The sequence below is a fragment of the Numenius arquata genome, chromosome 7 (genome assembly GCF_964106895.1).
Source record: "Numenius arquata chromosome 7, bNumArq3.hap1.1, whole genome shotgun sequence".
Classification (NCBI taxonomy): Eukaryota; Metazoa; Chordata; class Aves; order Charadriiformes; family Scolopacidae; genus Numenius; species Numenius arquata.
Window position 1 is genome coordinate 42644717 of NC_133582.1, and position 26518 is coordinate 42671234.

The 26518-nt window shown below is 39.6% G+C and overlaps 1 protein-coding gene across 1 annotated transcript in view; it reads left to right on the plus strand.

The window, feature by feature from the left end:
- The first annotated feature begins 795 nt into the window (after positions 1 to 795).
- Positions 796 to 26518, plus strand: part of CPNE4 (copine 4) — a 194790-nt gene continuing 169067 nt past the window's right edge. Inside the window, exon 1 of the mRNA XM_074150995.1 lies at positions 796 to 975. Coding sequence (XP_074007096.1) covers positions 796 to 975 — 180 coding nt within the window. The remainder of the gene's footprint in view (positions 976 to 26518) is intronic.

Consider the following 26518-nt stretch of genomic DNA (forward strand, 5'->3'; position numbering starts at 1 on the left):
TCTGTGTTTAAAAATGTTTTTTGTTGCTTCTGTTGACAGCAAAGGCTTGAGTTTCGAGATTGGTAGTGTTTGTAATGGAGTAACGGCCAGAAGTTCCCACTGTTCCCGCCATCTGTGTTCATGGAACTGTGATTCTTGACCCAAAAGAGCAGACATTGTACGACAACAAGATTTGCCAGCATAAATATCCTGCCCTTCTGCTTTAGCCATCAATCTTGACTACTTGCTTAGGTGTGGAGGGAGATAATCTTCTGCAGTAAGTGTGGAAATAGAGTGTGAAATGTATTTTGGAATTTAAGGTTGATATGAAGGGGGCCTTCTACGGCATTTACACACAAAGTTTGTGTAAGATGAAGTACATGCTTTTTAGATGGAGTATGGAGAAATAAAAGCAGATTGAAGGAGTGCTGAACAAATTTAATTTAGCCTTGTTACTAGAATAAGGTGTTATCAGGAGAAATTCTGAATTACTGTCTTGTCTGTCCTCTGGCCTGGGGAAACTCGGCTTTATTAGCAGGAACAGAGCTGGAAGTCAAGGTTCAGCCCCAGAGTTCAGGGGCATGGTGGAAAGTTTCGTTCTGAAGTTGACTAATTTCTAAACATACAAGATGATGTCTTTCTTTTTTCCATAGCTATTCCTTTGATTTTGTTTTTTCCTCTCTGGCTCTGGATCTCATTCACAGTTATGGGGTCCCATTGCCTCGCAGAACATCGCATTGGCTTCTGCATGGAAGCAAGGACCGTACTGTGCATGCACTGTTCTTAATGGACCTCTTCTCTCTTTCAGAAAAAGGAATGCAGAAAATGAGCAACATCTATGAATCAGCAGCCAACACGCTGGGAATTTTTAACAGTCCATGCCTGACTAAGGTGGAGCTGCGAGTTGCATGCAAAGGCATATCAGACAGGGATGCCCTCTCAAAACCAGATCCTTGTGTCATCCTTAAAATGCAGTCGCATGGCCAGTGGTTTGAGGTGAGTGTTTAATAAAATAAAAATGATTGTTCTGATGCTTTAGAATGGCATAGAGAAATGGAGGCAAAATTCAAATAGCAAGAACAATAAAAAGCAGCAGCAATTTGAAGCCTGTGGCATAATCTTGTAAGACTGAAGAGAGATTTTTCATTAACTCTAATACACTTTGAATCAGACTTTTAATGATACTTTGAACTTTTCTTTGTAGTCTAGATTAAAAATGAAGATGATTAAAGAATGAAGCATCATAAAACTTTTCCCTTTAGGCCCTTGTTCCATAAAAGCTATAAAATAGGAGTGATAATGATAGCGACCATCATACTTTCCAATCTAAAGAGGAGAAATGCTGGAGTAATAATGGAGGAATTTGGTGACAGAGTAGTTTGATTTGCAAATTTTGAGCATTACAGTTGGATTCGCAGTTGAAGTTAGTAACTTAAACTAATGCATTTGCCTTATCAATTTGCGTTACGTGCAGATTGCATGTTTGATTAAAATCTCACTTCGTGTCATTTTACCTAATCTTAGAAAGCACTTGATTGATAAATGGAAACAGGATGTCTTAGAGACATGCAAATAGTAAATAAAGAACATTAGAATGGAATATTTAAAATGAAACCTTGGTGGTTATTTTACCTAAAAGTTACACTTCAGTATTTGTGGTTAATCAAGCTAAAAGGTGTGAGTTTTAATGGAACGTACGGATGAGAAAATTTGGAATGTATTAAATCCAGTTCTTATTTTGAGTGAGAATTCATCCCTCTCTTTTCAACAGTTTTAACATTCAGAATAAGATTGTGTTATCTATCAGAAGGTAAAAATAGTAATAGCTATGAGCATATGCAAAAAGCAAAATCCTAAATTGGTGAGTTTTTTAATTCAGCGTTTTCAGCCTAGTCTGTCAGATTTTGTGGGTTTTGTTCCAGTTATTCCAATAGCGTAGGTTTGACCTATGGACCTCTGAAATTTTTCCAGTGTAGGGTTGGCACCAGCATAGCAAACTTAAGGTTTTTTGGTGTCAGTCTTTGTCTTTTCTTAGTTCACTGTTGTGGAACCATTAGATAGGTTCCTGGTAGAAAACCAGTCTATGAGTAGAAATACAACTCTCATGATTGTCCTAGTGCTACAAAATCGGTGTCTTCATGTAATTGAAATTTAAGATGATATAATAGCCTAAAAAAAGGTAATTCTAGCTAGCTAAGTGGAAAGGAGCACTTAGCTGCACTGTATGTAGTCACTCAAACAGTTGAAATTAACCAAGCAATGGATTAAAGGTCAAAATAAGTGAAATGGCCCTGTTTGAAAAGGACAGACTGCAATCTTTTGGGCCATTTCAGTTCCCTGAGTAACTTTGAGTGCATTTCACGCAGTTTGTCTGTGGCTGGTTATGAGCAGGGTAAGTAGCTTTAAGATATATATTCTTACATTGCAATGGAGTTTCCCTGTATTTGATGTGGTTTTTAATTTGCAAAGTGATTGTCTGAATGGAGTAATTCTTGCAGAACAGATCTGTTCACTGATACAATTCTCATCTTACGTCAGTTGTTCCTACTGTCTAATGAAAGTCCAGGGTATTCATTTTAGTATGAACAAAAAGTTTTTATTAGTTCATTTTCCTATCAGCGCTGCAAAGCTAATACAGGTCTGACATGCTAAACCTTTACCTATTCTAGCCCACGCATTCTCAACAGACTTTTTAATTAAGTTCCAATCGCTGAGCTAAATTGAGCAGAGTCACTCAGGTATAGCTGAAGACATAATTTGGCTGGAAGAATCTTTTGCTGATGACAATCAATGATCCAGCAATACCTGAGACAGCCAACAGACTAATAATTTTTTTAAAAATTTAGTTAGCAGTGAAGTGAGTATACTCAACATAGAAATCACTAAATGACAACCCAAAAAGCAGTGGAAAGTTTTGCATCTATGGGTTTAGTGACTTCACGAACTTTTCTTGAATTTCCATATGTCTTAAACCTTTTGTAAGTTGGATGTCTCCAAACAGACTGTAGCAAAATCCAGTATGACTGACACGTGTACTGATCACGTGTTCTGGTTGTGTGGAGGTTTTACGAACAGGCAGCAGCTGGGTTGAAGGTGCCTGACATACAGGTTTGTAGCCTGTATATGGCTGTGCTCTTGCAAACAGGTGCTGTTGAAAGTTATAGAAGGTACAGAGGACTGACTGCCCAGCCCATACTGGGCCAGATGCAGCTGAAGCTGGTGGGCTTAAGTTGATGGGATAGCATTGTGCATGCTATTAGAGACACTAGGATGTGATGGATTCACTTTACAGTTGCAGACTATCCCTGAAACCGAGAAATTTGTGCGTATGTGTCTCTGGGAAGACACATATGTGTCTCTTTTATCTGTTTGATAAAACATGTCAGCCTGTTGCTGAGGAGAATTTTTTTTCAGTTCTGCTGTACTGTGTGTGCATATGTGTTTGTTTAAATTATGCACCCACGCATATAAATATAGAATGAAAATATCCATGCTGTTGGGTAGGTGCTGTTTCCAGAGATTGGAAATGGCACATATGTATTTTTTTTTTAAATGTGGTTGTTTTTCTGGTTTGTGTGTTTTGGTTGTTTTTTCAGTCACAGAATGGGTGGGGTTGGAAGGGACCTCTAGAGATCATCCGGTCCAACCCCACTGCGCCAGCAGGGGCTTCTGGAGCCAGTTGCCCAGGACTGTGTCAGATGGTTTTTGAATATATCTAAGGAGAGGGACTCTACAACCCCCCTGGGCAAGCTGTGCCAGTGCTTGGTCACCCTCACAGTAAAAAAGGGTTTCCTGACGTTCACAGGGAACCTCCTGTGCTTCAGCTGGTGCCCATTGGTTCTGGTCCTGGTGCTGGCTACCACTGAAAAGAAGCCTGGCTCTGCCTTCTTTGTTTCCTCCCTTCAGGTATTTGTATACATTGATAAGATCCCCCCTGAGTGCTCCACGTTTGGCCTCACCCGTACTGAATCGAGGAGAAGGATCACCTCCCTTGATCTTCTATCAATACTTTGTCTAATGCAGCCAAGGATACCAAGTGCCTTTGCCACAGGGGCGCATTGCTGGCTTGTGTTCAACTTGGTGCCCACTGGGACCCCCAGGTCCTTTTCTGCAAAGTTGTGTTCCAGCTGGTTGTAACCCTCAGCCTGTGATGGTGCATGGGGTTATTCCTCTGCGAGGGTAGGGCTCTGCACTTCCCACTGAACTTCATCAGGTTCCTGTGGCTCATTCCTCCAGCCTGTCAAGGTCCCTCTAGATGGCAGCGCTCTGGCATATCAGCCTCTCCTTCCAGTTTGATGTCATCTGCAAACTTGCTGAGGGTACACTCTGCCCCATCATCAGGATCGTTAATGAAGATGTTAAACAGGACTGGATTCTGTATTGATCCCTGTGGTACACTGCTTGTCACTAGCTTCCAACTAGACTTTGCACTGCTGATTACCAGCCTCTGAGCTCAGCCATTTGGACAGTTTTCAGTCCACCTCACTGCCTGCTCAGCTGGCCCGCACATCAGCAGCTTCTCTATGAGAATCTTACGGGAAACTGTGTCAAAGTCCTTACTGAAGTCCAGGTAGATGATATCCACTGCTCTCCTCCCCTCATCTACCAGACCAGTCACTTCATCATTGAGTTTGTCAAGTTGATCAAGCATGACTTTGCCTTGGTAAAGCCATGTTGACTACTCCTGATGATTTTCTAGTCCTTAATGTGCCTGGAAATGGTTTCCAGGATTAACTGCTCAATCACCTTTCCAGGAATCGAGGTGAGGTTAATGTGCCTGTAATTCCCTGGGTCAGTTCCCAGGGTCATTTGAGGATGCCCACGTTACTCCTCAGGTGTGAAACCATTAGGAAAACCGGCAGGACATGGACAAGTACTCAGAGAAGTCTCAGTGTTGACCTCAATTCTGGCCCTGATATGCTTTCTGTTTTTCTCTTCCTGTCTGGGTAGATGTTTCCCTATAAACAAACCCGCATGCGCACATGCACGAATGTGCACACGTACCTCCCCTCCCACATTTCTCTGTGTATGGATGTTGATGCTGTCTGAAAAGCACTATCTCCACCAATCTAGAATTAAACCAATATATTGTGTCTCCCAGGAAAATCAGCAGTTTACTTTTTCTCTCCCATGAAGTTTGTATTTTTAGCCTGAGATGACAGGGTGTGATATAGCAGAATTTAAGATTATGCTATCCATAGCATAGTACATATGCTATCCATATGTGATAAAAGACAATTTGCTGATCTAGGGCTGAATTTTAGCTCTTCTGGCCGTAGTTTTAGGCAGGTACACTTGCAGGGTGGCCAAATGTTGTACTTAAACTGTTTGTTAAAGATAATAATTGGATGAAGGGTTTTCCATATTGATTTGAATGTGTTAAGGGGGTCTAATTACTGAACTAGGTTTCACTGGTGAATGAGTGGCTGAGTGGAGTAGCAGAATCAGGCAAAGGCACGTGATGATAAATTCCTTTGCTCCAATTATTATTTTACCCACCTGCAGTGTGAATATCATTGTGTAATAAATGTTAATTGCATATAACACTGCAGTCTTCAGCTGAGGTGTGCTAGCACTGAAATTCTCACTAACTTCTTATTCCTAAGAACGTAGCTTGGACCTGTTCACAGGTTATCATCTGCATATGGCAAGTATACATACTGTTTTGAAAGTTGAGTAAGTTGCTGAGCTGTGTCTGGTTGTGAAAGATTTCCATGGGATCAGGAGGTGTGATATAGCCTGATGTAGCCACATGGAACATCTGTATGAAAAGAGAAGAGGAGTTCAGAAAGACAGAAGCCATGTTTTGAAATGAAGGAGGGCTTCCTATAGCTGCATTCTTACAGCTTTCTGCAGCAGGACATAAAGTCTCTGCTAGTTTGTGGATTTGAATAGCCAGAGTTTTTGCTTTTTTCCCTAAGTTTTTATTAAACTTGAAGTAACTGCAGAGCAAATAAAGCAGCACCCAGAGACAACATACAGTTGCTAAAATTCATGTTGATGGAATTGAGTGAATTTTTTTTTTTGTTGAATAGTTTGTTGATGGAAATAGGTTTTTGTCATTAAAATGTTGACTGAGATCACAGATTTGGTGGAACTTAGTGAGTCTTGATAAAACTGTTGAGCAAACCCACAACTTTTCATTTCAGTGTTTTCAAAATAAAAGGAATTCACTTGCCACTTAGCATGACATTTGATTTCAAGGATGGGCTTGGCATGTTTAAAAAGACAAAACTGAGTTTTCCTTTTTTCTTTTTCATTGAGCACTAACCCTGCAGATCCGCACAGACCTTCATGCAAACAGACAGTAGAGACTGGTTAGCTTGGAAATGCATTGAACTAATTATTGTGTAGAATACAGGTGGAGCCTACTAAACAGACTACCTAGGAATCAAGCTATAGGAAGGACACAGTCTTGCTCTTCATCTTCATCTTTCCCCTTAGGCCCGCTCTCTCGCTTCATTTCTGAATTAATCCTAGCATCCTTCTTCCTCTGCCTCCTCATCTGCCTCAGCTCCCCATTTCCAATCCCAGCACCTGCTGCCTTGTTTTCCTCCTCTGCATATTGGAGGGTGGAGGAGATTCCCTGCCTCTCCCTAGCATGGGGGAAGGATCTGAAGAGAGGACCTTGAGGCAGACTTCAGCCACTTGTTTCCATAGATACCCAAAAGTCTCTCTCATGTTATCCATCTGTGGCTGTTACAGCCCACTGCAGAAGCCAACAAGCCATGAAATAGGGGAGTCTGTGGGTTGACATGTTCTGTGACTCTACCAAACTGTTCCAAAATAACTACAAAAGCACTGTGAAGATGGGGAAAAAATTACACATATAAATAAATCCTAAGAGATGCATCTTTTTCAGTTTATGTAGATGAACAGAGTAACAGATGAAGCATTTGGATGGAACTGAAAGTTTAATGATCAGAAACAAGAACTACCACCGCTAGCAGCCGTACAAAATCAGACTCAAAGCCTGCCTAACCTCATCTCACATCTGCTAGTTGGTGACCATGAAGATGTGTGAGATCATGGAAATATAAAAGTGTCTTTCCACCTTTCTCTGCCAATCTGCATCTCAGGGAGTTCTTAAACAAGAATTTGTGTCTTTGTAATGAAAAAATGTTGGTAAATTTATCTTCCATAACTTTGTTCAAATAATTTAAAAAGTAAATTTCATTATATCCTGGGGCATAGAGATCTGGAGCTTAAGTGTTGGTTGAATAAAGTAGTATTGTATTTTTTGAACTTGCCACTTGCTGATTCATTTTAAGTCCCTTGTTCCTGTGTTGGAGGAGACACTGGGAAAATCCCTATTCATTTTCTCAATGCCATTTCAGATTTTAGTCTTACGATTTGTCTATGACTATATAAGAAGGCAACTATTATGTCCTGTATTTTGAAGATTAAGTGTATCTATCCCAAAATGGAACATGGATTAGATTGGTTGGTTATTTGAACCACTTTCATTTCAGAATATTTTAGAGATGCAGAGCCAAAAGCTATTGCTGTATTCCCATAGGGATTTTCAAGCAGTGATTTGGGATTTATTCTCTGCTTTAAAGAGCTACAAGGCTTCACAATGGACTGGTCTATTGGATGTTTGTTGGCTTTTTGGATTTTTCTTTTTAAATATTAGTCAATGCTAGAGCAGATTCTAGATATTTTTTCTGATTTCACTATAAGATTTCAACTTGGTGAACAGACATCCTGTACAAAATTAATTGTAAGTAATGAGGTAGCAGTAAGATGAACATACCAACTCATGAAGATTGTTTTCTGACATACAAATGGAGTTACAAATTTCCGATGAGATGTTTTGTATCACGTTATGCTCAATTTGGTGGCAGGGAGGCTCTTTCACTGAATATGAATATATTATGAAGTTAGCTTTTCTCATTGTGAAGAAACTTCTGATTCAGTTGCAGATTTTGGGTTTCTTCTCTTCTAGATGTAGAATGGGGGTGATAATTGGAAATGCTACCTGCATTTGCTCTGGCCAAAGCTTAGGACAAAGTCTTCAATGAAATGCCAGACTTACTGAAAATACTTTTGGATTCATGCAAATCTTGGTTGGTGAAAGCTAACAGGGAAGAATTGAGTCTGTAAGTGAAATGATCAAGACCTTCATCAGAAAAGACGAGCAATGAGATTCTTTTCTAATTAAGCCACCATGAGGCCAAGGTTCTACCATTCCTGACTTGGAGCTGGCAATCTAGTTTATTGACCCCGACTGTCCAGATCTCTCACGTCATTGGAGCACTTAGTCTTGTACACCGATCTGTGCCCTGCATATATTGCAAGTGATGATCTGTTAGCACAAGTGCTGATTGCTGACCTTTGAACATAAGAAGAAATGGGAGCAGTCCTGCTGTATTAATTTCCCAAGGAGTATTACTAGAAGATAATGCTTAAGAGTTTTTCAGGTGGCAGTAAAGCCCTCTTGTTCTAACTCATCAAATGGAAAGCTGTAATTTCATTTACGCCACAGCAATATGACTGTGTATATGGTTTTATAGTCTATCGTACCCTCATAATTCAGTATTGTACTTTCCTTTCTTCTTTTTTTTGTTAAGTGCATGTTGATGCTAATGAATGCTTCTTTGCTCAAGAGTACGTGGTAACCTCTGCTGCCAAGATTTGCTTTTAGCTTCTGCTTTCTGCTGCTGGTAAATCTCCCTGAAGTCTGTGTGGTGCGAATGCCAAAGACAGCTCATCTTTTTCAAACACCACTGGAAGGCTGCAGGGTCAGGCTGCAGGCTAATTGAATATTTTATCTCTGTCCATTCTCAGCCTGAATTCATCTAATTGGATATTTTACTTTCCAAGCCTTAATATTTTGGAAGTATCCTCTCTTCCAAGGGTTTGCTGTTGAAGAACTCCTGTTGTTAACTCTTTACGGAAAAGGAAAAGTTCTCCACATGGACGTGGTCCTGTTCTACAACAACTTAAGCAGAGGAAAGCCCTGATGATGACAGCAAATCACCAGCTGTCTTCTGAGAAAAACAGACTTGGTATCTTTCCTTGTAATTTCTTAGCCTTACACGTGTATTTAAAAAGTACATGCTATTTGAAAGACCATTTCGTTCTAAAGAAGGCAGGAGGGAATCTACTGTGAAGTTTTCCTCCATATCCTACGGAACATATTTCATAATATTCTGTTCAACTGCTATGTACTGAGTACATTTTTACAAATATACATGCATGAACTCAAAACACAGAATTGCATTTTATATTACCCTTCTTTTTAAGAAGACAGACAACTATCTTCCTCTCCCAGGTCTTTTCCAACTACTTAAACAAAGTCAGAGGTCTGAAAACTAATGGCTGTAAATCTTTTGTGTTGGCAAATATTTGATTAGAAGCTGGTACTGGGAATTTTTTCCTCTTGTGCCCAGTTCAGAAACATGAACATCATTAGGTTTTGATGAGATTTCTCTTTTTATGCCCCAGGTAGTAATAAGTGACTATTTATTTTAAATCCATTTTATAATAAGTCTTTTTTGCTTTTATCCATCACTGCTGTTTTCTCTTGAGCCTCATCCTTGTCTCAGCATTTAAGAATAGCCACAGTGCTTTTTTTTCCGTCTTTTTAAATCAAGTAGCCTTTAAACTTAAACTCATTCGAATCAGACATTGTCTCAACTGAAGTCAAATGCTGTCACTTTGAGTCAATATATATGAACTATCATAATGTTCCACTAGCTCAAACAGCATTTTCTGCCTCTGTAGTGCAGTTTGTGAAATGTAATGCGTGTGCAAAGAAGAGAAAGAGAAATCGCGTTGCAGAAGTCTGTTTTCTTACAGAGAATGGTCATGTTTGGGCTGCCTGCCTGCTCTCTACCAGAGCTGTGGGATCCACTGCCGCAGCTGGAGACTGACTTCTGGCTGTATCTGTTCAACTAAATCTCTTCAGGTCCCTGTCGTCTTGTCATAGCAGAGTGAAGGGTTTTTTCTTATAGTTTACATAAATTAATAAAACCAAGTGTACTCCTTGGAAGTCAGGAAGATGCACTTCTGTAGAGATGTGGTAAAAGCTACATAGTCTGTCCCTGATCCTGTGGCCTGGAGCATTCTCTACTGGGAAGATCTGCTGCTGGGACCAATTTCCAGGAGCCTTCTGCCTGGTAAATCAGCCTCTGGGAGAGCCATGGAAATGAAAGAATCAAAAGACTTGTGGGACCGCATAGTCATTTTTTGATGTTAGGCACTAGCTGCCAGCTTAAAAATCAGTGTAATACTGTCCTAGTTTACATGAAAATCTGAATGACCTGTACTTCCTTGTTTACATCCTGTTTCAGATTCCAGTTGATCCGAGACTGTGGAAATGATTGAAAAACTCTGTTTCTTGTGAAAAATTTCTATATAACCATAGTACAGTGGCCATCTTCAATTAGTGCAAAACAGTGTTTTTGCAAGCCCCCCAGGTTGTGAATATTTCTTTGTTATTATTTCATCAGTATTTCTAATGATCTGAAGATGCGCTTGCAAATACTGCCCTTAGCCGTGCTGTCTGTTTCCTGCTTCTCAATTCATGCTTTATTAACTTTTCACAACTTTTTCTCAGGATAACTTTCCATGAAAGCTGTGACTCTTTAACAGTGTTCCCAGTCATATTAATAAAACAAGAGGTTTCTAATATTTGCTTTTCAAAACCAGGTCAAGCCTTGCAGTTTTGTTGTATGAGTAGGGTTAAAAAAAAAAAAAATAAGAGACCATTAAAAATGTTTTCATAATTATCTCAGGAAGATACCAGGAAAAGGAAGGCTTAAAGGGCTCCTACTGCTTTCTTAACACTGATAACTGGCTTGGTTATCTGTCACAATTTCTAGGTTTATAGAAAAGATATGAAGTTGTCTGTCACACCTATAAGAATACTGAATACTGAATACTGGTCTATGGTATTTAGTATTAGTAGTCTTCATATTATCCAGAAGATAAGGAATATATCTGAGGACTTGCAAATACCCTCCTTTCTGTGGCTAGCCGAGAGTGATTATTTTCTTCTACTGCAGAAAGCAATCAGCCTTCCTCTAAAATCTATAGCAGTAATCCCAGATAGTACAAAAAAAGACATTTGAGCTTTTCTGTACACAAGCGTGTAAGGACAGCCTTTAAGCAGAATGATGGCCTCATCAGGTAGAGCTGCTTAAAGGGAAGATGTGTCTTTGTTTTCATGTGGCCCTGTGGGGCAGAGACAAGGTAATGTGGACTGAGAATATACAGGTGATGGGAAACCTTCAATTGTGGCTCATTTCCAGGTCAAGATAAAAGAATTGACAGCCATGAAGGATGAGCTTAAGAAATAGCTTGCATCTCTCCCTTTCACTTGGGAATTAAAGCAGAGATTATAAAATAAAAGATGAGATATGTTTTCTCATGCAAAACTGTACTAGGATTTTGCAGGCATAGATCCTCAGAAGAACTTTTTCAGAGGCATTCAGCAAGTAAAGGAAACCAGAGCTGATAACAAAAATATGAGAAATAATTAGACAAATGCTACTGCTACTTTAAAAAAAAAAAAAAAAAAAAAGTTTTGATTCCTGATGAAGGGGTGAAGAGGTAGCACAGAAAACCAGTAGCTCATGTGGTTGAACAGCCTTAGGGAGAACTTTCCAGAAATGCAGCTCCAGTCTGTGAAGTGGGGGGATGCATTATCACTACCCTTAGCATTAAGCATATCTTGACTGTGTTGACTGGCATCAACCAAAAGGAAAATTGCTACAGTTCTGAATGGGAGCAGTTGCCATACTGCCACCAGCAGCCCAACATTCAAAAGAATACATTTTTTCTTCTTTTGCCCTCTTTCCATGCAGTTTAATTATCTATCCATCAGATATGTAATGTTTTAAACTTAGATGAAGAGTCTAAGGCTGCTTTTATCACGGGCAGGCAGATGTACATTTCGGATTAGCTCAGTGATATGTCTGCCTCTCATGAGCTACTTATTACAGATACACAAACTTCACATATCTCCAGGACAGATTTTTAAGCCTGACTTGACTTTAGTAGTCTGGCAGATCATGATAAACCTACAGTAAACAGGAATCTTTGGACCTGGTTTGTAAGTAGATAATTCACTTGATTGATTCGGTACGCTAATTCTTAACCTATAGCATCAGAAGGGGACTGAGGGATTACCAGCAACTTAAACCTCTTCTGCTTTTACTGGGAGGGGCTTTAGGGCCTAATAAGAATTTTCATGAATTTTTTAGCAGTTATGAAACTCTGAGAATAACTGAGTTAGTAAAACTGCTAATGTTCTTTGAAAAGTCTTCCATTCAAATATTGATTGACCAGGGACACCAAATTCATCAAGCTGGTTTGGTTTAAAACCAGTGCCTGACAGGACAACGTGCTGTTGATATGAATTGTTGGAGTTTAAATTTATGCAAAGGAAAGTAAAAGCAATTTCACTGGAACTGCTGTTTTTCAGCTTCTGCTTCCCTCATGTTTGGTAGTAGCTTAGAAATATATTGTATTAGTTATGTTGTAATCAGGCCAGAATCGGATTTCAGGGACTTTGTGAAATCTAACTAAGAATTGAAGTGTCCAAACTACATTTCCATATAGATGTGCTGACCTTATCTGTTAACTGATATTTTCAGCCTTTGCATGATTTTTTTTTTTAATCTTTAAACAATGGCATAGATTTACTTTTTTTTTTTTCTTTCCCCCCTGGAAAACTTTATAATTTTGCATATAAAAACCATGAAATCCAAGCAGAGCTACATTGCATCAATTATCTGCATATTTCTGTATTGAGATTTCTTAAAATGTTTATGGTATTCATCTTGCGTGTGTTGCTGGTGGGTGCCCAGAGCGTAAACAAAGCAGAATACAAAGCCAGAGTGTATTTCGAGATTAAATTACACCTTCCCATGCCCTTTTTTTTTTTCTAGATAAATTACAGCCTCCATACCCTCTTTTGAATCTTACTTGTCAAAAAAGGGGGCTTTTTGCCCATCAGCTCACAGCTTGCAGACTACCTCACTGCGTGAAATGGTGTTCTTGTGCTTTCCTTACAGCTTTGCTTTAGGTATTTCTCATTTTCTCTTTGGAAGCTAAGCTTATGTCTAAGTAAAACATCAGAATCATGATTTCTGCTTTTGTTTCTTTTACTACCCTTTGCCTTCTCCAAAAGAGGATCTCAGACAGTAGCATGTGTAAACTCGTAAGAGACTACAGGAGTAAAGCAACAGGGCTGAAAAAATCCCCTATTCCTGGCAGAAGGCTTGGAATGGCTGCAGCCACCATCACACCACTGCCGCTGACAGCAGAGCAAGCAGCTTTTGCCAGTCTTGGCTCTGCAAAGGTGCTTACTTGCTAAGAAAAGTTGAGGGCACTGTGGACAGTCTATACAAAGTCTATTTGGGTGTAGGTTGCTTTGGTGACCTGGCTTGACAAATTTACCTGCCTTTTTTTCAAAATGTCACCCTTAATGATGGCAAAATAAAAATATGGGATAAGCCAATTCTTGGTTTAAAGTCTCCTCTGGAAAAGCATGTAAGTCATTGGAACTGGAATCACTGCTGTAGCTCCCTATCAATAATTTCTAAGTTCAAAGACATACAGTATATTGTTCAGCCAGTTTCTTTACAATTTAGGTTGAAATTCATCATAAAATATTAACGGCAACTCTCTGAGGTAAAGCTCATCATTTTGTGAGATGCTCAGTTTTTATTCACCCCCAATCCAGGATTTTAGTTTTTTCGAGGCAGAAAACTATCCATTGCGGTAATTTTATTTGTCCTGATATACTTAATCAAAGGGGAAAAAATATGAGGTTTGAGGTTGCTGTTTTTCAGACATTTGGAAAAACTTAGTGCCTTACTATTGCATCAGCCAGCTCATGCGTGCCGTTGGTGTAGAACTGGTTGCTGGTGTAGAACCAAGTGCACTGCATCACTTCTATATGCTTCTTCAGGGAAACATTGTGATGATCACTGCACCTTGTTGTATTTAACTTTAAATGCCGTTTGAGGGCTGACTAGTCTGCTGTAGCCTTGTTACTTGTGTAAACTTAAAAGCTTATGCTGTGTCACTGCCGTGTGAACTGGACTAGTTTCAGTTGCCTTATTCCCTGCCTGCCCTTTGGATTCCACCTGGCTGCAGGAACCGTTTTTACTGACAGGGACATTTGCTGTTTAAAACCGTATTTGAACTTCTCCAGCTTATATTGGGCATGCCAGCTGCCATCCGTGTTCTGTTCATCCTATTCTGCACAGGAATATACAATATAAATTCCTATGCCTTTGTTTTTCTGTTTGAAGTTACTGCCTTATGTTGTCAGTTGCCATCCGCTGTTTCAGCAGTCTGTTTACAGCCCAATGTGTGCTTCATTTTGTTCGAGGCTCTGTCCATGTCCACTTCCTTCTTTGGTTCTTTATTATGAATCCCAAAGTGGTTCCTTGACCATCTTTGTATTAATCTTACTATTTCTCTTAATAAAGAAGGTATTAATGTATATTGTAAGGAGCATCCCTTCTTTCTCAGGATGGTGGGACTTCCTTGATGTTCTTCCATGTTTAGCCTAATAGCTTGATGATGAAGTCATGTCCAAAATGTTACAGCCAAATTTTCCTTTTTTGTGTATATAACTTATATTTTTCACTGGGAATTTATTTAGATTCTCTAATAATATTGGAAACTGTTGATCATAACTGATGCTGCTATAGACAGTGAGACTTATCCCTAACAAAAGTTAAAATTCTACGTGCAACTCAAATTCCACACAAAAGTGTTATCTTTTAATTCAACTGATATGTGATGCTGTTTTTTAACTTCTAGAGATTTTTGCCCAGATTTTGGTTGGTTGTGGATTTGCTGCTCAACGTTAAATTGCAGTATTGGCACCAAAAATAAAGTGCTCTCAGGGATTGCGTGCTTGTTTTTGAAATTTATTTTATAGACTTTGCTTTTCAGGATTGATCTAATGTTGTCATGATTTAAAGTGGCCTTGTCCTGACCTTCAGGTACCCCTGCTTTCTCTGGGAAAGTAGGTGGTTACAAGTCACAGTTTTAATGGAAAATAACATGCGTAGTGTAGCTCGTGCAACCAGATGATATTTTTGTCTCTGAGCTGTTCTCTTATAATGGAAACCTTTCCAGTTCACATAGTTTGGATTTAAAGAATGAAAGGAATCATTATTGCACTTTAATGAACTATTCAAAAGCCTGATGCTTTTCTATATAATGTAGAATGCTGTACGTATTCTCTGCTAAGCAGAGTATCAACGGTTTATGTTTGTGTTATTTTTGGAAGGGTAATACTAAGAACCCGAAGGAATACGTGCATCTTTAATAAACTTTGAAACCAAGGAAGTCCATATTTTTGAATACATTTTAATTGTATCAGTTGGGAATATTTTTAAATAAGCTTCTGGTACAGTGATAGAGTTCACAGAGTTTACATCGTCATAGTATGCCTCTTTCCATCTGTATATCCTCTTTCAAAGCAGGCTTGTGCTCTTACCCATTTAACTGGCGCACAGCTGATGTGGGCTAATTATTTTTTCTTCTCTTCATTGTATCACTCTGCTTTTTCTGCTGATTTCAGCTGGAGTTGGAGGTCAGTCTATTTAAAGAGCACACACTTTTATCTTGATGTCTCTTGTGAACTGTTGTATAATTTGGCTACTCCTGGGCGTCTTTGCGGTGAGAATACGTAATTTACTGACCATCTGCCTGCCTTTTCCTTTTCCTTGCATTACAGATGTGGGGAGGAAAAGCTGAAAAGGAGGCAGTTGTATAGCATGTATGCAGATACAGTTGGTAAACTGCTGAGTTACATACTGTGTTTGTCATTTAGAAGTCAGCTTTGTGCCAGCAGTTGCTGTTGCTACACAAAATACAGAGGAAGGCTGGTGTGTCTCTCATAGTACTGAAGAGAAATGTTTATGGTGGATTAGTTTGTTCCAAAAGCAGTTATTTGAGCTTTTTTATACTTTGATTGTTGATTTCCTTACAGCTCTATATTGTCTTCGGCCAGTGTTCAAAATGCCAGACTACATCTCGCTTTGTGACCAGCATTCTTTTATGGCAGCTCTGGGAAACCTCGTTCTGCCCAAACAGGATGCTACTGAAAGTCCTAAATGATCTGGCTGGAAGGGCTCAATCTAGTTTTATTTGGGGATTATATGTAGGTGTGAACGAGAGAAAAGAGGAAAGCAAGATAAGATGGAAGATACACTAATGTAGAATGAAAATTAGATTGTATCTAAAAACCAGTAAGCGTGGAAACTTTACTACAGCCTGGACAGCAGTGGTAGGTGGTCCCAAGAGAAGCCTAGAGAATAGGCTTTTGGATCTGAGATTTGTCTAAAGGACGTCACAGGCTGTGAGAAGGAAAAACTTTGGTCATTTGACTTTTTTATGAATGTTTTAAAATAGTTACATCAGAACTACCTGACTGTAACCTGTTTTCATTCTCAGTGGAATAATCTTACAGGACCCAAATCTTGGCACATAGTTCAGGTGGGATCATACTTAACTGAGGTTTATACCAGGATGGATAATCTTTGTGTTGGATACTCTTGCCTTTTTGCAGAAGTTGCAATATCTCTGTATGAAAGTGATTGATCATGGTGTGTCTGCAGAGTGATGTTTCATGTGGCAGATTCCAGTAGGTGTGATGGACATATTCTTCACCATCACTGCTAAAGAAGATCTCTTAAACCCCTTCAGTGACCTTATATCCAGTTTCACAAATTGCAGTTTTATTCTAAAAATATATGTATGCAAACTCAGACCTAAAGTAGTCCTTTAGCTCTGGTGATTATTTTTTTTCCCTATTGCTTGCCACGCTGTGGTTTGTGTTTATAAACTACTTAGATGTAAGCTCTTAGGGGCAGGAAATGCCTCTTCTGTTTTATTTGCAAAGGATAATAAGAACCTTATCTAGGTCTCTAGGTGCTATCATAATATAAATAATCATAAAGATAGGCCTCTGAGTAGCAGTAAGTCTGATATAGCTGAGGTGAAGAAGTAGCTTACCCTGGAGTGAAAGTTTTTATTTGAACTGCGGAGAAAAGAGAGCAAAACACACATGGATTATTTTTCGTAATCTTTTGCTTAGAGAAAATATTAAACATGGCTTCCCACTTAAATTGGCTGGAGCTATCCTGTTGCAGCTTTTTTTTTTTTTTTAAACCAATTATTCTGCAATATGGAGTGTTTTGATTTAGAAACACTTTTTAAAGATCAGCATTCATGGCACATGCAGTGAAGAGCAATTTAAAATTAAAAGGCTGCTTTAGACTTTTAAGAGCACCTGGATCTTATTTTAGAAGCAATTGGAACTCTGGGCCAGCACCTTGTAGGGTAATTTAAATTCTTTTTTTTTTTTTTTTTTTTTATTTGAGTACTTGGTGAGGAATTGATTTGAACAGAACGGTGCTGAGCTCTTTAGATTTTGAAGTACTTCCAATTCCCAATCACATTTAGCTGCAGATCTTGATCTTCTCCTCTTGGTCTTACAAGGCCAGCCACCCGAAGTATACCTCCCAGACAAGGAAGAAAATCTAGGCTCCTTTGATTTATCAAACATTTTATTTCATGCATTTATTCTCTTTTGCTTGTGCATAGAAGTTCCTTAGGTCAACGGGAAGACATTTAAAAGTTTCAAAAGAAAATACGGGCATGTAAAGGTAGCCCGTTGTACCACATCAGTTCAATATATAAAGAAAGTGTTACCATTAGTGAAGTGTTCACAAGCACAGCAGTAAATTATGTGTATTGATTTGTCCAGGGTGAAAGCGGGGGAAAGGAACAATCCTTCAGTTGTATCCAGTGCTCCATTTGGGAGTATGCTCTGTGCTGTGCCCCATGTGAGACAGCAGACCAGTGGGGATGAGGTGCAGGAAAGGAGGGAATCATCATGTAACTAAGGCTTATCATCAAGCATAGGCAAAAAGAGAAACTGTGGCTGCACAGATAGTCTCCATTCTGGAAATTACTACCCTGAGCACTTGGCTTCGAACCGTAAGTTGCTTCACTTTAATGAAGACTTTCTGGATGTTTTTGGAATGCGCTGTGCAAACACAGGGATATAGTGATACTTCACTTGTATAAAGTGACACAAGACAGTAATTTCCTTTCTCAGTTTTATTTTCAAAAGAACAAAAACGTGGGGACGTCCATTCTCAGCAAGAGGTGGTAGCTGTCCTAAATACAGGGATTTTTGCTCCTGTTCTCCATAGAGCAGTCAGCCCCTTGCAGACGTACACAGACGGGATTGTGAGCAGCCGGTGCTATAGCGGTGAGTCAGAAAGTCACTGGAAATTCATTGGGATGTGAACCACCAGCAAGAACCCATCTAATACAGTAGCTGCAATACAACAAGAAGCTGCCAATAGGCAGCTCAGGGTAACAGTTTGCAAGTACTTGCGGTGTGGCTTGGAAATGGCGCGGGGAAGTGTATGCCAATATAGTAATGTTTTATAAACAGGAACTGTGAAACAGTGAGGATGACATTAAACAGCATCAGCAACTCCCGGTACTGAGTAGATTTCTTGTAAGAGGCTGGAGGAAGCTGATATAATTTATTTGGGGGAAAGCTCAGTGTATTTTTTGCCTTTGGGTTGAGATAAATAAAACATCATAAGGCACATTAGAGATTTCAGTGGAGTGTGGAGGAGGAGAATGTAAAGTCTGAATATTTTGTTTTCTGTCTGAATCACTAATGTGCTACCAGTCAGTTTAATTAGAATAATTAGTCATGAAATATATAATTGGTCTGAATCTTCCTGCAGATTATATAGAGAGCTTTTGAAGAGGAATGTGGTTATTTGATACTGATCCTGCAAACATTTACGCACATTCTTAGCTCAGTGTGCATGAAATCAGTGTGTATGCAGTGACATCCCATTGACTGCAGAAAGGAAGCTTCCCTTCGGCTAAGGTGCCTCTCTCAAATTAAGCTTCACCAACAGGCTGCATTCTCCTGTGACCGTGCAATTTGTGGCAGGTCCACTGTTTTAGGGATTCCTTCAGTAGGAGACTGCTTTCACACCTAAACGAATATTGGTGTTTTTGCAGAACAGGAACTTTGAGTGGCCAAGTGGCAGCGTTGGTTTACATCTCAGTCTCTAAAGGGCCGCTTGTCCTGTACCCTCTCTGTGAGGTTGTTTTGGCACCACTGTGGTGGGTCCTGTGGTGGGTGGGGAAATTACCCAGTTAAGTAGTAACTGTAGGGAAGAGCGTGCTCTTGCTTTCTTTTGGACTATGCCCGATCATTTCCCAGATCTAGTTCAGCTTGTTGCTGAACACACACCTGGTCCTGTGAAGCTTGGGAGAAGTAAAGTGAGGGTGGGAAGTTGCTGGTGCTGTGTGGGAGAAGGGGCCTGGGGTGGGTTAGGCTTGCCTGGGTTTAGGTTGTTTTGTTTTTCTCTGTAAAAAAATTAAAGAAATAGATCAATAATTGTAGACTTAGACAAGTGCTACCATTTGATCCCTTTTTCCCACCCCAGAAGAGATAGTCTGTTTTTTTTAAATCATGGGTTTTACTGTTGGTTGTTTTGTTGTGTTCTATCATTTGAGCCTCTATATTCATTATAAATCATATGAGTGAATGCTGTGTCCTTGATTTTAGCAAGTTAGGAGTACTGATGTCTATACTATTACTGTGCATAGTCCCATCCAAGTCAGTAGGTTTACACTTCATAGGACAGGGAAGTATTTTAACTTGTGTTTGCAAGTTTTAGACCGATAAGAGGTTAATGTGAGCTGAAGGAAAGGGACTATATAAGAAGTGCTACTGGTAGTATATTTCCTAGCTACTATTTACCCGGATTTTGAATTTCTGCTGACAAGAGTCTGAAATCACATTCCTTTTGGCATCCCATTCAGTGTGATAACAGAAATACTTATGTGAACAGGATATATCTTGGTCTAGAAACACATGAAATGTCAATTTATCTTGTCTCAGTTGCATATTCTCTAATAGTACTGGTTTAAGTTCTCCCAGTTTTCTGAGAAAGTAACATTTAAGAAACTTCTCCTTACCTTATTTGTTTCTTATGTCAAAATTATTTCTCACCCTGAGATTATGTAGCAGGTTCATTATAGGCAGTAAATTTAGTGCCAAAGAAATCCTGTGAAGATATTTAGGTAGCCCTGCTATATGCATAGGATTTTCTGCTTGTAGCGTATGCTTATGTACTTTGGTCTAGTTTGAGAGTCTAATTGACTATAACAGTATATTCTGTACATCAACTGTGTAAGAAAACTTACAGTTTTCATTATCTTTGGCCAAAAAGAACTGCTGAGAGCTTATGGAGTTTCTTACTATTTTTATGGTACTTCAGTTCCATTTCTCTCTTTTTGGCATGCTGTACAGTGTTTAATATAAAACTATGTGATTCAGCAAAAGCAAAAGCAGTGGAAGGATTTCTGTTACTGTGGTGTCCAGAATTGCAGGTACTGCAAAACAGACTGAAATAAATAGAAGGGAATATGGTGTATCTGCAGGGTAGGGCTGTGTCACCCTGTGGCCTTCCTTAACAGTTCACAAAACTAATTGTGGTGTTCCCTTGAGTATTTTGTATGAACTAGAAACCCTGTTGAAGCCACAACAGATACCCTTTCCTGTCCAGAAAAGCAGAAAATCCCCAGTGTTTAATAAAGCTGCATTTCTCCTTCACCAGTATCAGGAACCCAGACGCAGATAATCTTCTCACTAGTTTAGCTCAGGACCTGTTATTTCCCAAGGGCTAACCTTGCCTATTTGGTATCTCTTGTGTCTCCAGCACATCACTCAATGCACAGAAGCCATCCTTACCTGTTAGCCCCAGTCCTGGTTCCAGTGTCAGTGACGTGAGCAGCACCAGGAGACTGAAGCCGTGATTTGGATCTAAAGTGGCATAGTTTAAGGACTTTGAGGATGGACAGAATTGTGAAGTGCAGTCTCTCCTTACTCTGTAATTGCAAAAAACAAAACAGATTTCATTTTTCATGCTTCTGTTTTCACAAAAATCTGTTTCAGCTGGGCTGACCCAGGACCCTTCCTCTGTAGCTCAGAAATTATCTTTGAAATTAGGACTCTTTTCAGTTTAAGTTGTTTTTGCTGACTTTGCTGACCCCTCAGGCTATATTAGTTTTAGTAAATGACACAGGCCAATAAGAGTGGATCTGTAAAGCAAAATAGTTTGTGCTAAGAACCTGACTATCCACGCTTCTCTATGTATTTTAGACTTCGTTTTATTTATATAGTTGTAGCTCTAGTTTTTTTCATCTGGTCCCAGACACAGGATGTCCTTTAGCGGCTGGAGTGTTAGGCGCACACCTGGGGCGTAACTTCCAGCTTAATTTCATGCAAAAGGAGCGTGGATCCGTGTGCACCGCAATGTCAACCAGTGCATAGTGAGAGTAGATGACCAGGTGACTGGCTTAAAAATTGCAGTCCTGACTGAACTAAAGCACTAATGTAAGCGTGCCATGAGTTAAACTGGATTACCTCAACCACAAATGCCCGTTTCCTTCTGTGCTTGTAAAATATATTTAATGACCCTTCCTAGTCTGGGACGATCATAGCGTAGCCCCTTGTCAGCCACATTGTGTATTCATTCACTTAAAAGGATTAAAAATGCAAGTGTTTCTACTATGACATTGTTACTATTAACTATGAATTCATAACTTATAGAGACAAAATGTTCCTGAATCATTGTGTTGTCTTCTGGTTTGACAGGTAGAGTTGGCTCCTGTGTCTTGACGTATTTGAAAGTCCCATGGTATTGGCTGCCTTGCATACTTTTCATTCTGGATAATGAATTTAGCAAGCAAATATTAGTGACTCTAAGATGAATTACAACTAGTATCTGACACGGTTTGAAACTCCTTAAGTGGAAGGACAGAAGACACAGTAAGGTGTACATGAAATCAGTGCCATGACTCAATTTTTCTGAAGCCCAGCTATTCTCTTAAGGATGCTCAGCAGTTGATAGCACAGCATTTCTGTCTTGGTGGCCAGAAAGTTTAAGTAATTCAGATTAGTGCTTTTCGCCTCTTTTGAGGAGCAGAGTACCACAAGCCTGTGGTACCACCACCATACCATGCTCTCCCAATAAGATGCTGGGTTTTTTGCATACTGAGCTTAGGACTACAATGGAAAACTCTGGATTTGGGGTTTAGTGCTTTATCAATGTAGCTTTCTCTATTAGCACAGTGTATCTGGGGGTAAGGCAGCTGAAGATGACACAGTGGTCCGTTCTAATACTGAAGGTCACAGGTGACCTTGCTGTCACTGCTCTTGAATAACCACATGGCTTCCACTTAGGTCTGGTGAATAGAGTTCAGGCTGAAGGGCTGTTGCCTCAACCGAAAACAGCTCTGAAAAGCTACATCTGAAGAATGAGAGTTTCTTTGGGATGCTAGAAACAGGAAAGAACATAAAATGTCATTAGTTTAAGCTACGTCCCAAACTCTCCAATTCCTTCAAACATTTTAGAGAGGAAGGTAAACATCATTCCTTTATACCAGTGGATGAGGAACTGAGAACAGAATTGAGAATTAAAAGCCAGTCTGTGGCAGAGCCTGGATTCTGGAGTTCAGTGCCTTAACCAGAAGGCTTGTCTGTCTTTTTATCTGTCTAGCTTATCTACCTTGTTCACATAACATTTGTTTACCAGTTCATTTATACCTGTATCACCTCTGTGAGGCTAACAAGTACTGTTGTGCGCTTTGTATAGATATAGAATCCAAGGATAGGTGATCTAAGTGAGTGCCCAAGGTTACACGAGAAATCTGTGCAGGAGAAGGGACTGAACAAAGCTTACTTAAATCCCAAGCAATAACCTTAACTTCTTGGGCCTTACTCATTTGTTTGAGAGAAGAGGTAAAAAAGGAGGAGGAAAGAAAAAAAAAAAAGAAAAAGAAAAAGGAATGCAGAAGGGGGTTATCTTCTTTCCCTTGAAGACTAGTTTTCCATTTTGATTTCAGAAAAAACCAGTTGTTTTCAATTTTAATTGCAGAAATGGTACTTCTTTCCAGCAGATGCCAGTTTTTTCAGAAGAATTGTCCAATTTCACAGGGAGGTTACAGTAAGCAAAGAGAAGGGGAAGAAAATAAAGGAGGAAAGAAAGAATGCTATGAATGGATTCTTCCTCTGTCCCAAGACTTCCCTGCTTCCACCTGCCAGTGTTGTGGCTTCCTTTTCAGTCCATGCTTTGAAATTGGCTTACCAGGATCTTGGCTCTTTCTAAGATGGGTGTTGTGTGTTCAGTCAAAGCACCAGCTCCATGCTGTGAGGCATGAAGGAGCACGCAGTGGCATTTCTAGGAATCAGCTTGTCAGAATAAACAGTCTCACTTTTAAAATATGTATCTGGAATGTGTTGCCTGCTAATGCATATTCATGTCTTAAATGCAAATATCTCCCTTTCCTGCACATATTGTGGATGTTTGCCCTCTCTATTTGTTGTATATCATATGGCATGTAAATAAGAGATGACAAGTTGTGTAATAAGAGGAGGGGGGCAGGAGAAGAGGAGTTAAAGGGAATTGATTTAATAAGAAACATGCATAATGTACACACGCAGCACTATTTCACTCTGGTTTTGCATACTTTAATTCCAAGTCCTGTGGCTTCGTACCAAGCAATATCTTAAAAATCATAGTCTTTTACTAACCTTAAAGATAAGATTTCTCAGATTAAGTTTGCTAGAATAGGCATCCTGCAGTGGTTTAGCTTTACTCTGAAGTTTGTAAATGTCCTTGTTTCTTTGCAAGGTGAAGACAGGTATGTCAGTTTGGCTAGATAAATCAAATATACAGGATGAGCAAGAAGACATGATGTTTTTATCACACCTACAAGTTGGAAATACAATTTATGTTAGGATGGATTTATGTCTCTTTGACCTGTAAATGATCTAAGCTGAAGGCAGAAATTAATATTAAGATGCTGAGGTACCCAAATACCCATAGTCGGTTGTCTTTGCAATATGGTGGTGGCATAAAACCAGAGGGTAGTTTAAGAATATTTTTTATAATCACTGGTGTTTGTTCCAGTCATTCCAGGAACTGACCATGTGAAATGGGTTCATTTTGACATTGTAGTTGGAGTCATGCCTGGAAATAGTCAGCTAAGTGTAGCCTGCTTAGGCCTGAAGGAACAGATGACCCTCACCCTGAAAAGGCAGACCTGAATAGACACCTGGCTGCAAAGAAAGCATATGTGCATGAGAATGCCAAATGTTGAGTTGCTTCCAGGTCTTTAGGTACGGATTCCGTACCTGTGCATATCCTTCTGTGTGCAAGAACCAAAAGATAGTGTGAGATGACATTCAGGGAAGCTTGTGAGTGCCCAGCTTCACAATCAGTGAGAGACTTCATGGGGTATCAAATCCAGTCCCAAACTACCACAAGGACTTGCCTCTTACAAGTGAGGGGAAGACAAGAATGGAAGAGAGATTGTGAGGGGTGGCCCAGAGAAAAGAAACAGGGCAGATGAGGTTTCTGCATGGAAAAGCTTAAGTTGGCATCTGTTTTTTGTGGAGATGTCCAGTGCTGGTGTGAATGGCTAACTGTGAACCGCTGTGTTTGTTCAATTGACCTGAGCTCCTTTGTGATATGCTTTGGAATAGCTTTGCTGTGATCTAACATCATTGCCTGCATCTACTTGTGGGCTATGTAGGCAGGCTGCCAATTTGCAGGTTGGTTTCCAGTACCCAGAGTAACTGTTTAATGAGCCCTATCACTACTGCTACCAAACCCAGACTAGCATTTCAGGAGCTGATTCTGACCTGGGTCGAAAATGGGTTCTACAGTGAGACATACCCATAAAGTTTGAATGTGATTTTGGATCCAAATTCTACTAGAATTTGTGGGTTTGTAATCTTTTTTGGTTGTTTCTAAGCATCGACTTATCTGTAATTGCTGTAAAATTTCCATCTCTCTCCTGTTTCCCTGTTTTTGTTTTGTTTTAATTTTTTTTTTTTCTTAAACCTTATCTTAGACATGAGTACTTCAGGCAAGTGCTGAATCAAAAAATGCTTTCAGTGCCTGAAGTTTGCTGTGATATGGGTCAAATATAGCTGAATTAAAGAGCTTTTTACCGGAAGGTAGCAGTTCAAGGAACGTGCTTCAATGAACTGTTCTTGTGGCATGAAGTGAAGCCTTGATGGAGGAGTTCCTCTGACATCGCAGCCCTGACTGGTGCGGGCCTTTGTTTTACCTCAGGTGTACGTCAGGTGTCTGGTGCAGTATCTTAAGGTATGTTAACTGTAGTCATGTCCCCTCTTTGTACAGCATGGAGAGGAGGGAGAGAGAGTTCCATGTGTGTTCCTCAACACCTACTTTTATGAGTCTTTGACCACAGTTACTGTCTCTGTGTCCTAGGCTGAATCCCAGGGAGGAGAAAAAAATCCCATTGGTTTTTGGAGGCAGTTCAGCCAGGTTTAGTCTGAGTGAATATTAGAGGGAGAGATTTATTTTGTTGGGATTTTCTTCCAGGGTAAGTAAAGTTTTTCATAATCCAGCTCTCTTGTATGAAAGTCATAAAAAATGCTAATCTCCTATCTTAGAGGGATGGGAAATCTTTGGAGGTAGTGTTGTGTCTCCCTTCCTGCTCCCCATACTAAAGAGACTCACAAGCAGAAGGAGCACCAGGCATAAGCGGTAAATAAGATTTGCCTCCTCATACATACACCTTAATGATGAAGGGGACCACTTCTTGTCAAAAACAACTGTCCTTTATGCTGCCTATAAAGCTCTCTGCAATGACATGACCAGTTCCATGTTTTAACTTATTGGGGAAACGAAGATGCTCATTGCTCCTTGTATTTTCATTTCCATGCTCCTTATATAAAGACATGCGGTCTTTAGAGAGGTGTGTTGTATATCTAATCCCCAGTTGGGAATCACTAAACACACTGAAATGGAAATAATTAGTGATGATTTTTTCCCCTCGCTCCGTATTATCTTCTCAAAAGAGATGGAGCAAAACAAGCAGCAAGAAAATGCTGCTTTCCAAATACTTAACTAGGAACTTGTCTCCTGAAGGCTGTTAAATAAACATGGAAAAGAGTAAAATTTATTTTTCTGAATTATGGAATGAGTTTCTGAGCAATGAACTATGACTTGTCTCTCGAATACCTTTCATCAATTTTTCTGTAAAAATATGACATGTGAATACTTATTGGAATTTTATCTTCAAAAAAAGCAGAATTAAAATTGGTGTGTATGTGGGGGGGTACAAATGCAAGGTAATTGTGCTGTTATCAAGTTTGCTGACTTTCTGTGTTTTCTCCATTTTAAGGCTTTGTATTATTCAAGCCACCTAATCATCCATTTGAATAGATAAAAATGTATTCTCGGATAGATGCAAAAATGCTAATTCTTTGGCTACCTCCATCCCTTGGCAGTAGAGAAGGAGTAATCAAACACTAAGTTCTGATTCCTGGTGCCTACTGAGCAAAGTGGGATTGGATGTTTTGCGAGGAGGCCAGTTAAAGGGCAGGAGCTGAATTTGGTGGAGTTTGTTGCAATGCAGATTGGCGCTTGGCTTAGGAGGAGGGTGCTCTCCTACTGCTCTGCTGTTGTCATTTTGG